This window comes from Ursus maritimus, unplaced genomic scaffold (assembly GCF_017311325.1).
Source record: "Ursus maritimus isolate PB19 unplaced genomic scaffold, ASM1731132v1 scaffold_21, whole genome shotgun sequence".
NCBI lineage: Eukaryota > Metazoa > Chordata > Mammalia > Carnivora > Ursidae > Ursus > Ursus maritimus.
Genome location: NW_024424564.1, coordinates 56,277,008 through 56,288,768, shown reverse-complemented (window position 1 = coordinate 56,288,768; position 11,761 = coordinate 56,277,008). Strand labels below are relative to the sequence as shown.

The window sequence follows — 11,761 nt, the reverse complement described above, 5'->3', positions numbered from 1 at the left end:
TTTTCAGGAGATAAATCTCCCCCTAAACTTGAACCATCAGATGCATTACCTCTTCCTTCAAACTCGGAGACTAATTCAGAACCACCAACCCTCAAACCAGTAGAACTCAACCCCGAGCAGAGTAAACTATTCCAAAGAGTCACATTTGATAACGAGTCACATAGCACTTGCCCTCAGAGCGCACTGGTAATCGGACACCCTGCACAGCCCACCCTCGCCAGTAGTGGCGATGCGCCGGCGGCGGCGGCCTCCGCGGTGGCGGAGCCAGCAAGCGATGTAAACAGACGCACTTCTGTTCTCTTCTGCAAATCGAAAAGTGTAAGCCCCCCAAAGTCTGCCAAGAACACTGAAACCCAGCCAACTTCTCCTCAGCTAGGGACCAAAACCTTTTTGTCTGTAGTCCTTCCGAGGTTGGAGACTCTTCTGCAGCCAAGAAAAAGGTCGCGGAGCACCTGCGGCGACTCTGAGGTGGAGGAGGGGTCCCCGGGAAAGCGCCTGGACACAGGTAAATGCCACGGAGCGCCGTGTTCTCTCCTCCAGGGGTGTCGGCGGAGCTGCCGGGCGGTGGCCCCAGCCGCGGCTCGCGGGGGACGGTCCGAGGGCCGCCGCGGGGTTCCTTTGCAGGTGGCGCCACCGCAGGGGGCCGGGGGCCGGGTGGGCCTGGCGGGGTCGTGTTGCGCACGCTGTGTGTCCCGGCACAGGGGGGCGCGTGGGCGGCCGCGTCTGGCTCTGGGAGCGGGTCCGATGGCGCGGGCCCGGGGCTCGGAGGGGGCCTGCCCCCGGGCTGCGGTGCCGCGTGGCACAGTTGACCAAAGAGCGCTGTGACGTTCCCTCGCTGTCCCGAGGCGGTGTCCTGTCCGCGAGCTGCCGAAGGAACACGAGAGCCTGTCAGTCGTTCGGCGCCGGGCTTCTGTCCTTGAGTTCTTTGCTTTGCCGGGAGGCTCCGGGCGGGTGTCGGGGCAGCAGCAGCCTTGTGGCGGGGTTCGCACCGTGCGGGGCTCCCGCTGAGAGCTGAGGAGGCCGGGCCGCCACGCTAGCACGACTGTTGCTCGTTCCTGCGTCTGTCCGGCCATGGCTGTGCCTCTGACGCCTCCTCCTGGTGGCGCGCTCGGACGTTCGTGTCCTCCGGGTTCTTGCTGGGGATGCGGGGCCGCCTGTCACGTCGACACACAGAAGTGCGTTTTCGTCGGGTGGCTTCTCGGGTGGCTGGGCGGGTGAGGCGGGGGGACCGCACACGCCGCCCCAGCCTTCGCGCTGGGGTGTGCTCCCCCCCCCCACTAGCACGAGCGTCCTTTTGTTGCCCGGATCACTTCTTAGGAATTTTATTTTAACGTGTGGAACATTCACTTTAATTTTATAGAAATCCTTTGTTCTCGTGCTCACGTTTTGTTGGGTTAAAGCCTTGTTTCTGTTTCCAAGTAATGTGAAGCTGCGCGGGGGATTCCTAGGCCGTAGACGGCGCTCAGTGCAGCGCTCCCTAGTCTCTGAGACCGCACGCGGCCTGTCCCAGCCAGGCTTAGGGAAAGGCTCCTTCCGCGTGTGGTGCGCGTGCGCTGAGGTCCCGTCCCCGCACGAGGAGGTGAGCCAGAGCGTGTCGTGCCGTGGGCACCCGGGCGTAGCTGCTCGGACATCGTTCAAGGCTCCGGGCCCCACGCTAGAGCCTTCGACCGCGGCCCAGGTGCAGGGCGGCGCCAGCCAGGGGCCTCCGCGGCCCAGGTGTACCGCGAACCTGGTGTCAGAGGATGGGTCCGTGGGGCCCCACGGTGGCCCTCACCTGGCCAGGCTGGTCCTGCTGTAGCTGGTGCCACCCCTGGGCCTCCCACCATCGGTGAGGCTCCACCGCTACCATGGTGGCCACGCTTTCGGGGGCCTTGGGCACCCTCGTCCTTGTAGGAAATGTCCCCTTCTTCCCACCTGTGTGCAGCCGAGTGGAGGGTCTTGCAGGTGTGTGGTGCTGACGGCAGTCCTGCAGGAGCTTCTGAGCGGGCCGCGGTGTGCGTCTGGAGGAACGTGTGCTCCCTGTGACCTGACTGACATGGGGGTGTTTGCTTTCTTGTTCCAGAGTGGCAGTAGATACAGTGGACGCATGATGAGTCCTAACGCTGTCCTGAGCGGCCCGGGAGTCTTAGTAGCCCTAGGATCTGCTCAGCACGCAGGCAGAGGGCCGCGCCGCCTCCTGCTGCCCACCCGGCACCATTGCTGGCTCCACCTCCGCTCAGCTTCCTGGTGCTCTCTGCACGCCCTGGATCGCTCGCTCCGAGGGGCGGTCTTCGCCGTCTGAGGACTTGAACTATTCTGAACCTTCCGCTTTTTCCAAAGATTCATCCGTGTGCTCTGCCTTGTAGGGGGTTTTTCTGGCGTCCCACAGCACGCTGCAAGATTCCCAAGTTAGAGTGGAAACGGGCCCGTTCACTTGGAGACGCTCGGCCCCTGGGGGCCCTCCCTGCTCTCGAGTCGTGGGAAGCGCCGGTGGGCCAGAGTTAGAGCCCCTGACCCTGCTCTTCCCAGTGTCACGCCACCTGAAGCCCGCGCGCTGTCTTCTCGCTTCCTCCTTCCGCGACGCTCATCTGTTTCCCATAACGAACAGCTGGGCTGGAACTTCTGTGCTCCCGGTCTCTGCTCCTGAGACTCCTGCTGTGTGTGCATCCCGTGGTGTGTGTGTGTGTACGAGAGACACAGAGATGGACAGACACAGAAACACAGAGAGACATAGAGATGCAATGCCAGAGACAGACACAGACACAGAGACGTAGAGAGATAGAGATAGACACAGAGACAGAGAGAGACGCAATGCCAGAGACAGAGACAGACACACAAGAGAGACACAAGAGGCAGAGCAGACAGAGACAGACACAGACAGAGACAGGGACAGAAAAAGACACACAGGGATAGAAACAGACGCAGAGACACAGGCACAGAGAGACGGAGACGCAGAGACAGGCACAGAGAGATGGAGACGCACAAGAGAGAAAGAGAGGGAGTCGCATTCGTCCTCAGGCTGCTCAGGGCGGAGGCTGGTCTGGCGGCGCCCCCAGTCAGACTAAATGGCTTTTTCACTGTTTTCCAGGTTCTCAGTTTAACTACTAACATGCTGGGTAGCTCACTCTTTGGACCCTAACTGTTCTCTCTTACTCACCTCGGACCGGAGCCTTGCTCAGCGGCGGTTCTGGAGTGCAGAAAGATCACTGCATCCGTTCAGCCATCTTCCAAACAAAACACAAACGCCAGCACGTGGAGGACACGGGCCCCACCCCGCCCACCCCCTTCTGTAAGTCAGAGCCAGACGCCCCCGCGAGGACCAGCGCAGGTGCCGGGGAGCCACCTGGTGTCCCTCCTCGAGCTGGCCACCGCTGGCAGGGACGCCTCCTCGGCCCATCCCGACCCCGTGGGTAGGTGCAAACGATGCCGAGCGCGGCTTTAGAGCCACGTGGCACAGAGAGCCTGTGGCACCCGCAGACGACTTACGTGGACCGAGATTCTGATCCCGCTTCAGCAGGCCCGGAACTGGCCTGGAAGGACCAGGGGTTCCAGGTCGGGCGCGGGGTACGCGGCACAGCTGGAAGATGTGTAAACACTGATGCCTCCCCTCGCTCGTCGGCGTCTTGTTCCTGGGTTTCTACCTGGTCTCCCTTCTCCTCTTACTCGTCTCTCCCTGCCGGCCGGCCCCCAGGGAGTCCTGAGCGAGCGGGGCGGCTCTCTCTGCTCACCCTGCCGAATGCCTGCTGCACGTGCGGGAGTCCTGCCCGTGGGGCCTGGAGGCGTCCCATGGGAACCTCCCCTGCCGCCGCCGCCGCTTCGAGGAGCCGGTCTAGGCAAAAGCAGGGTGGTTGGGATCTTATTTGCTGTGTGTTTATGAAAAGGTTGAAAAATGCACACAAAAAATGCAGTTCTATTGCCAGTAGTACAAATAAAAATGTATAAACAAAGGAACGGGTGGCCCCCAGCCCTTCAAGAGGCCGAGCGCGGTCGCTGTGCCCACCGGCTTCTGAAGCTGGCCCCGCGTCACGCCCTGGCCCGTCATGCTGGGGAGCCGGGTAGCAGCCTGGGTGGTGGCAGGCAGAGCACTGGTGTCCACCCCACATGGCCCGTGGCGGACAGCAGTGAGTGCGGCCCACCCTGCTTCTCTGCCTCTTGCCGGGCACCAGTCAGAAGGTTCCTTAAGGAGCAGCGAGGGTGTGGCAGGTGTGGGCCTTGCCCACCTGGAGGAGCGCCAGGAGCCTCTCCCCACCTGGCAGGTGTGAGCCGTTCACCGCAGACCTCACAGCTTCTGGAAGCTTTCTCGAGCGCTTTGCTTCTGACAGTGTTGACTGGCTGTCTCAGGAGGCCCCTTGGGTCATCCCCCCATGTGGCCCAGGTGTGCCCCAGAAGGCCTTGATGGGGGGGAGCATCTGGGCCAGGGCTCGGGGTGTCGTGCCTGTGGGGGCAGAGAAGGAGGTCCTTGGTCCCGGCACAGGGTCCCGCGTGCTCTGGGGGAAAGCGGGGCGCCCGTGCTGGAGGACACCGGCCTAGTCCACGTGGCCACGTTGTCTTTTGTGTTTTGTAGCGCACTGACCTGGCGTTTAGTGTTGAAAAAATTGTTTTTTTCTGAAGTAGTTTTCTAAAAGTTGGTGTGGACACGGTTTTGGCTAGGGGCTCAGGTGCTGTGTGGATGCCTGCTCTTTACGAATGGCTGGCGGGCCCATCTCTGCACAGACCCCAGAACCTGGGTGTCATTGCAAGTGCTTGTAGGGTGTCCAGGGTGGGGCCGGTGGGCTCCCTGAGCTGCAGCCGGCTGACAGAAAGCGTCTGTCTGCACAGGGAGCCTTGGGCCGGGGAGGGGGCGGAGAGGCGGTGAGTGTGCAAGCTGGTGCCCCGGCCATTGGCCACCGGCCACCTCGAGGATGTCGGGGAGGGCTGGGGGCTTGGGGGGCCCCGTCCCGGCACCAGCAGCCTCTTCTTGTCGGGCTTGTCTGTTGCCTGCTAGTTAGCGGGTGTTCAGTGACGTTTCCTGGGTAACGGATGAACGGTGTGTGGAGCTAGTCACCGTGGACATGCGTGTCCTCTCAGTCCTCTGGGAGATCGAGGGAGCTGATCGCCTTTCTCAGACGGAGCCCCACGTTTTCACCTTTCCCCTTCGCGTCTCACGGGGAGCACGGCTTTGGGTGGTTCTTGCCTAGTACCTGGCGCAGGTGCTGTCGGTGCTGCCTTCCTGGTCGCCAAGTGAAGCCTGGAGCCACGTTTTGGGAACACGCGTGCCAGGTGTCCTTCTTCCCGGATGCCTCTGTGCAGGCGTTGGGCCCCAGTCTGACCTTGGCCAGGGGTGCTCTGGAACCGGCGTCTTGTCTTGTTTTTCTGAGTGGTCACAGCCCGTTGCGGACAGGGAGGGGTCCTAGCCGAGTTCTTGTCCGGTGCCTCGCACGCCTGTCCCGGTCGGCCCGCTCCAGCTCTGCAGGGAAAGGCACAGGCAGAAGTGATGACAGCACCTGGAGGTCAAGGGGGTCAGGTACCCAGGGGGGCCATCCGGGGTTACCAGGCCCTAGTTCCAGGTTGACCCTGCGCGTCCTTGTGGCTTGGACTGTTGCCACAGGGCCAGTCAGGTGATGTCCCGGGGTGCAGGTGGTGGCTTCGTGGCCTCGCTGCTGCCGGGTGCTGGACATGCACCTGCGGGACTGTGGCTCCGTCCTTCTGTCCGTTTGCTTGGGTGGGGCGGGCTGTCTTGAGTGGGGGTCTCTCAGCTGCCTTCTGCAGCTCCTGAGACCTGCCGGCTTTGGGGGACTCTGGGTGCTGCTTTCCTCTTCCCGGTGCCTCTGAGCCGTTGGTGAGTGTGGCTGGAGCCGGTTTCTGGCCCCGTGGCCGCTGCTCTGCTGGTGTACTTTATGGGCCACAAACGTCCAAGTCCCATCACCAAGTGCGGCACCCCAGCCACCTTCCGTTGCTGCCTGCGCGCGGGCTAGAACCACAGTAAAAGTCCTGCGTTTCTCTTTGAGGCCTGTGGTGCTGAGTCCCACGGAAACGGAGCTGGATGTCTAACAAATTCACTTAAGGAAAAGGAGTCGCTTCCGTCTGTTCCGCGAGCAGCAAAGCCTGCCCGCTGTGTGCGTATTTCTTAGCTGCGGGCACGCTCGACTCACGCGTCCGCGCCGCTGAGAAAATACAGAGCGCGCGGTAAAGCGATGAGAAACCCTGTAATCCGGCCACCGCCTTCGAAAGACATCTGAAGAACTGGATTTAACATTCTTTTAAGCATGAGAATGAGATTCTTTTTGGGAAGAACAATGTGCTGGACTCTCCAGCCGTTGCACCCCGAGGGAGCAGCCCGCCTCCCCTGCTCACCAAGCCCCGTCCCGTTCTGGCCTCGGGCTCTCCGGAGGCCGTGGTTTGGCTTTGAGAGTTGGCGTGGTTCCAGACGAAGTGTGTTTTGTTCAGTGATGTGGACTGAACGCTAGGCAGTTGCAGCTTCTCCGTGGCTTCTGTGCTGCGGGGCACGGGGCGGCCTGGGTTAGAGCGCGTTTTCTGCTTTCACACGTCTCGGGTGTTTTCGAGGTGCCTGTGTTTCCTTCGACTTGCCGTTCCCGCGGAAGCTCCCGCGTGCGAACCCGTTCTCCGTGGTGGCGTCCCCCGGCGCGGGGAGGCTCACGTGGGCGGAGTCCTTTGGTCTGGGAAGAAAGAACTGGATGCTCTTGGCTTTGCCTTTTTGGAGCCTGTGCAGACATTTCTGCTTTTCGGAGAAGAGCACCTTGTTCAGACCGCTGCTGTCTGGACTCAAAGCACTGCTGCGTCTCCTGCGTCGTCCACGCTGCGGGGGCAGGGGACACGGGGCAGACACGACACTGTGCGGCCTCGGTCGGGGCGCGCTCTTGTGCAGCGTGGCCCCCGGCGTGCGGGACTGAGGCGTCTGTGTGCCTGTGTTGCAGGTCTCACCAATGGCTTTGGGGGCGCACGGAGTGAGCAGGAGCTGGGTGGCGCCCCGGGGAGGAGAGCTGCGCCCCGACGACGCTGTGCCTCGGAGTCCAGCATCTCGTCCAGCAGTAGCCCGCTCTGCGACTCGAGGTGGGCACTGCCCTGCCAGCTGGCCCACCTGCTCCCGCCTGCCCCGACCCTGCCGCCGTCCCCACCGGCGGTGCGTCTGTCCTGCTCTTCAGGGCCCTTGCCCTGGTTCTCTTCGTCTGCCTTGTAGAATTTAACCAGACACGGGAAATGTAACCGTTCATAAAAAATGAGCAGTTTCTGAGTCTGTGGTTATATTTATTTTTTGTCTTTTCCTCCCAAACTTGTGCCCTGATTGGAAGAGTGGCAAGCACAGCCCTGCCCGTTTGCCCCACGGAGACCCCTTTGTAACCGGGGGCCCCTCACACGCTGGCTTGTTGGGCACGGTCTGCCCCGTGTGGCTTCTGCGGGGCCCGGCTCGGGCTGCCGACGGAGCAGAGGGGAAGGAGCGCTGACACAGCCTTGCTTTCCCTCCTGCAGTTTTAGCGCTCCCAAGTGTGGCCGGGGCAAGCCCGCCCTGGTGCGCAGGCACACGCTGGAGGACCGCAGCGAGCTGATCTCCTGCATTGAGAACGGGAACTACGCCAAGGCGGCCAGGATCGCCGCAGGTGAGCCTGGGCCCCGTCCTCCGCGGGCCGTGACGCGGGCGCCTGCTCTGCTGGGCAGGATCAGGCTGGCCTCCGTCCTGGGGTGACGTGGGAGCTCCCTGGAGACCGGGACAGCGGCCGCTCGGGATGGGGGGCCATGGGGACGACAGGGACGGTTTTGTGCTGTGTCGCTTTCTTGTATGGAATACTCAGTTCCGAATGTTTCCTGGTCATGCGACTTTGGAGGCCGCCCGGTGTTAGGCTTTTCTGTCATTTGCAGCCAAATGAGGGACTGCAGGCCTGCTGGTTCCCCAGATTTCAGCATGTAGCAGAGTGTGAGGGACCCGCTGGGCTGGTGCTGGCCGCGCCGGGCTTGGGGTCAGGTGGGAGTAGCTGTCGCCGGTGCTCTTGCAGGGGGGGCCTCAGGCGTGCACGGCGCCCCACCCTCCTGATGACTCACCGTGTCCTTTCTCCACCCAGAGGTTGGTCAGAACAGCATGTGGATTTCGACCGATGCTGCGGCCTCCGTTCTCGAGCCTCTGAAAGTCGTGTGGGCCAAATGCAGTGGCTACCCCTCCTACCCGGCCCTGGTGAGCCTCGGGGTAGCAGGGCATGGGGCCACGACCCTGGTCTGTGCATTGGGGGGGTCCGTGGGGCTGCCCTTTGGGGAGCCAGGGTACTGAGCGGTGTGGCCCTGTGCCGCGAGTCCGGGGGCCGTCCCACTGCTGTTGCAGGGCCGGGTGTCCCGTGAGCGCCTGCCGGGGGACATGCGTGCAGGGTGTCGGCTGTTGGGGGACTTCCTTCAAAAGTCACCTCAAGTCGGAGCCCGAGGAGTGTTCCGGGGGCGTGGCAGATGGGCTCGCAGACGTGACCGGCGCATGTCCTCCCTTGACAGATCATCGACCCCAAGATGCCACGTGTGCCTGGCCACCACAACGGGGTCACCATCCCGGCCCCGCCGCTGGATGTGCTGAAGATAGGTGAGCACATGCAGACCAAGGCTGACGAGAAGCTGTTCCTCGTTCTCTTCTTTGACAACAAGAGAAGCTGGTGAGTGCAGGCGTCCAGGCTGTGCAGGCGCCGGCCTTGGGCTTGCTGTCAGGCCGGGACGATGCCCCTGGGTCCTGCTGGGGGTCGTGTGGCCAGCCGACCAGGCCTGGTCTCGCTCCCTTTCTTATCTGGGTGGGTCCACGTGGTGCTCTTGTCCTGGGCTCCCAGACCCCCGACGTTGCTCGGTTCCCATGCTGTCCCCTGAGCACTCATGTGCTGCACTTTGGCGGTCTCCGCACTGAAAGCTCCCGTCCCGGCGATGGGCTCCTCGGCACAGAGTGGCCATGTACCACCAGCATGGGTGCGTGCGGCTGGACCGGGTTCTGCCGTGCTCTGTGGCGACCGTGAGCACTGTCACTCCGTCTTCTCTCCTCGCGTGACCTGGTCTCGGGCAGACCTGGCGGAGGCTCGTGTCCGCCTGGTCCAGTCCAAGGGCTGGTCGACTGCCCCACGGCTGGCTCCGCCTGCCCGCCCCTCCTCGCCTGGCCTTGCCCTCCCTCGCTCACCGTGCGAGGCTGTGTGCACGTGTGCCTGTGAGGGCGTGTGTGTGCGTCCGCACGCGTGTCTGTGTGTGCCCTTGGTGGCCACTCAGGAAAGGTGTGGAAGACCGATGGGTCGTGCCTGTCTCCTGCCAGCCTCCAGGATGGGGTGGCTCCTTGGCAAGTGTCGTGGAGGACACGTGGTGACGACTCGATTTTCACACCTTCCCTGAGCCCCCAGACCCTCCCAGCGTTGGCAGGAGGGTCGGGCCATGCCCCCCGCCCTCAGTCCTGAAGGCTGGTCAGGGCTGGCTATTGGAGCGCCTGGTGTCCGCTGCACGTCCCTCCTGGCCTGGGGGCTCTGAGCTGCTAGGTGGTCTGTGAAGCCCCCGCAGGTAGCCGTGGGGACAGTTCTTACCGCTCCCCTCTCTTCTCTCTTGAAAAGGCAATGGCTCCCCAAGTCCAAAATGGTCCCTCTGGGCATGGACGAGACCATAGACAAACTGAAGATGATGGAGGGGCGGAACTCCAGCATCAGGAAAGCCGTGAGGGTCGCCTTCGACCGCGCTATGAGCCACCTGAGCCGGGTGCACGGGGAGCCCACCAGTGACCTCAGTGACATCGACTGACCTGCCCGCCTTCCCGTGGCCTTGTCCATAGTGTGGATAAGCTGTACATGCGTGTATATTGTTCCAGACTTAACTTATTCTGATTTCTAGGCCTGGTTCTTTCATTCTTCCTCTCCCAGGGAGGGCAGGTTTTCTTTCCCAGTTCTCTGTGAAGCCGTCCCCGTCTGGGCGCCCTGTGAATGGCGTGGGTGCGTCTTCCGAGCTCGTCTGTGCGCATATCACAGGTCGGGCCGGAGGGTGCTGCTCGCGTCACTTTCTGTGATCGGTAGCTTTTTTTTAAAGACTTTTGAATGTTTAATAATTTTGTAAATCATACTCTTTACACGGAGTACCACTATTTAATAAGACGGGATGTAAATTTACAATGACAAATGTGTATTTTAAGAAAGAAAATGACATTATTTTGATGGTACTTTGTGGAAAGAGGTGGAGAATAAATTTATGCCGTGTACGTCACTTGCAAATCACCAAAAACACTCCGCCGCCCCCGTGAGGGCCGGGGCAGGCGCTTTTCCTCTGGGTGTCGCCGTCCTCACGTCCTGTCCGCCTCCAGCCTCCGCCCGTCTGCCCTGGCCTTCCACGGGTGTGCCTCCCAGCGGATTATTTATTGTAGAAAGTGTATTCATTTGCTTTATAATGAAAATAAATTTGCAGAAGTATATTGATATGCATTTTTATACAGGCACATAAAGATTCAACTTGCTTTGGGAGCCGGATGTGTTGGTTGTCGCGTCAATGACTCTGGCTGTGTCCTTTGATTTTGTAACTTGTAATCTTTTGTTTACAATGAGGGGCTTTCTGTAACTTGTTTTAATTTAGAACACTTTGGTAGCAATAGAAACTTTGGATACATTTTTGTATGGTACATGTGATGTATATAGAATTAGTACTTTATTTTTATTTTTAAGAGGTAAAGCATTATGTTAGGGGAAAAGGTAGGGTGGGTTTCCAAAAATGCGGTTTTTATATTAAAAAATAAAGTCAAGATTTGGACGGTGTGGCCACTTCATTCCTCCCTCACCAGGGCGCTGGGCGGGCTCGCGGCAGCCTGTCCCCGCCGGCTCATCGAGGCTCGCAACATGCCTTCATCTTAAAGTTGTCATGGGATGGCATTATTTATTATTTTACCTAATCATATTTTTATTTTAAACCGGTAGTTTTAAAATTTTTAAATGTTTTTTTCCCCCTTCAGTCTCCATTGTTTGTAACATCTCCATAGAAACTTGAAAATAAAACGTCTTCCTTTGATAGCTTGTCCTGTGTCTGACAGACGCTTCGTACCTGCCATGGCTCCTCCAGGCCCGGCGGCCCGTGCAGAGGGCCCGCTGGCTGTGGGGGTGTCGCCGTGGGCCAGGCGCAGGCGGGACCTCCCACCCGGTCGCCCTCAGGGTCACAGGGAAGGTCGGCAGAAGGTGCTGTCCAAGTCGGAGCAGAGCGAGCTCTCCGTTACTGGTGTCCACGGGAGCGGAGTTGTGCTTCGTAGCGTATTACTGGTCACCTGGGACAGGCTGCAGGGGCGCAGGGTTCCTGGGTGGCCCTGTCCCGGACCCCAACCGGGTGCTGCCCTCGGGGTTCTTTAGAAGCCAGCCTGGCCCCCCAGGGGCTCGGGGCTCGGGACTCAGGGCTGGGGTCAGGGCTGCCGCTGAGGAAGGTGAGAGGGAGGTGCGGGAGGGGAGGCACCGCCGGCCCCCACTGGGGCTGGTACATGCTGTCCCCTTGCGGCTCTGCTGGGTTGCCTGGGGGCAACCCGCTCTGCGCCCACCGGAAGGGGGACTGGCTGCTCCCTGTTTGCCTAGGACTTCGGCACCAGCACCAGAAGTCAGCATCCCGGGAGGGGAGTCGCTTCCATCCCAGGTGGGTGGGGTGGTGGTCATCCTGCATCCGGGCCCCCCATTCACGCGGAGGACGGGGCCCCTTTGCTCTCAGCGCAGCTCCCGGGAAGCGCATTCAGTGCCGCGCTCACCCTGCTCTGAACGTGGCTGTGCTTTGGCCCAAACCCGGGGTTGGGCAGGGTGGCGGTGACCCAGCTGCCCCGGCGCGGTTTGGGGGG

The 11,761-nt window shown here is 61.1% G+C and overlaps 1 protein-coding gene across 5 annotated transcripts in view; it reads left to right on the top strand.

Annotated features, from left to right (window-relative positions):
* Positions 1-10,959, top strand: part of BRD1 (bromodomain containing 1) — a 41,589-nt gene extending 30,630 nt beyond the window's left edge. For 4 of the 5 annotated variants that reach the window (XM_040637736.1, XM_040637737.1, XM_040637735.1 and 1 more), the window contains 5 exons: positions 6,894-7,029; positions 7,447-7,574; positions 8,034-8,143; positions 8,449-8,603; positions 9,528-10,959. In XM_040637736.1, coding sequence (XP_040493670.1) covers positions 6,894-7,029; positions 7,447-7,574; positions 8,034-8,143; positions 8,449-8,603; positions 9,528-9,711 — 713 coding nt within the window. In that variant the 3' untranslated portion in view covers positions 9,712-10,959. Of the gene's footprint in view, positions 1-6,893; positions 7,030-7,446; positions 7,575-8,033; positions 8,144-8,448; positions 8,604-9,527 lie in introns of those variants that run through there. The other variant, XR_005836803.1, reaches the window with a different exon arrangement.
* The last annotated feature ends 802 nt before the right edge of the window (positions 10,960-11,761 follow it).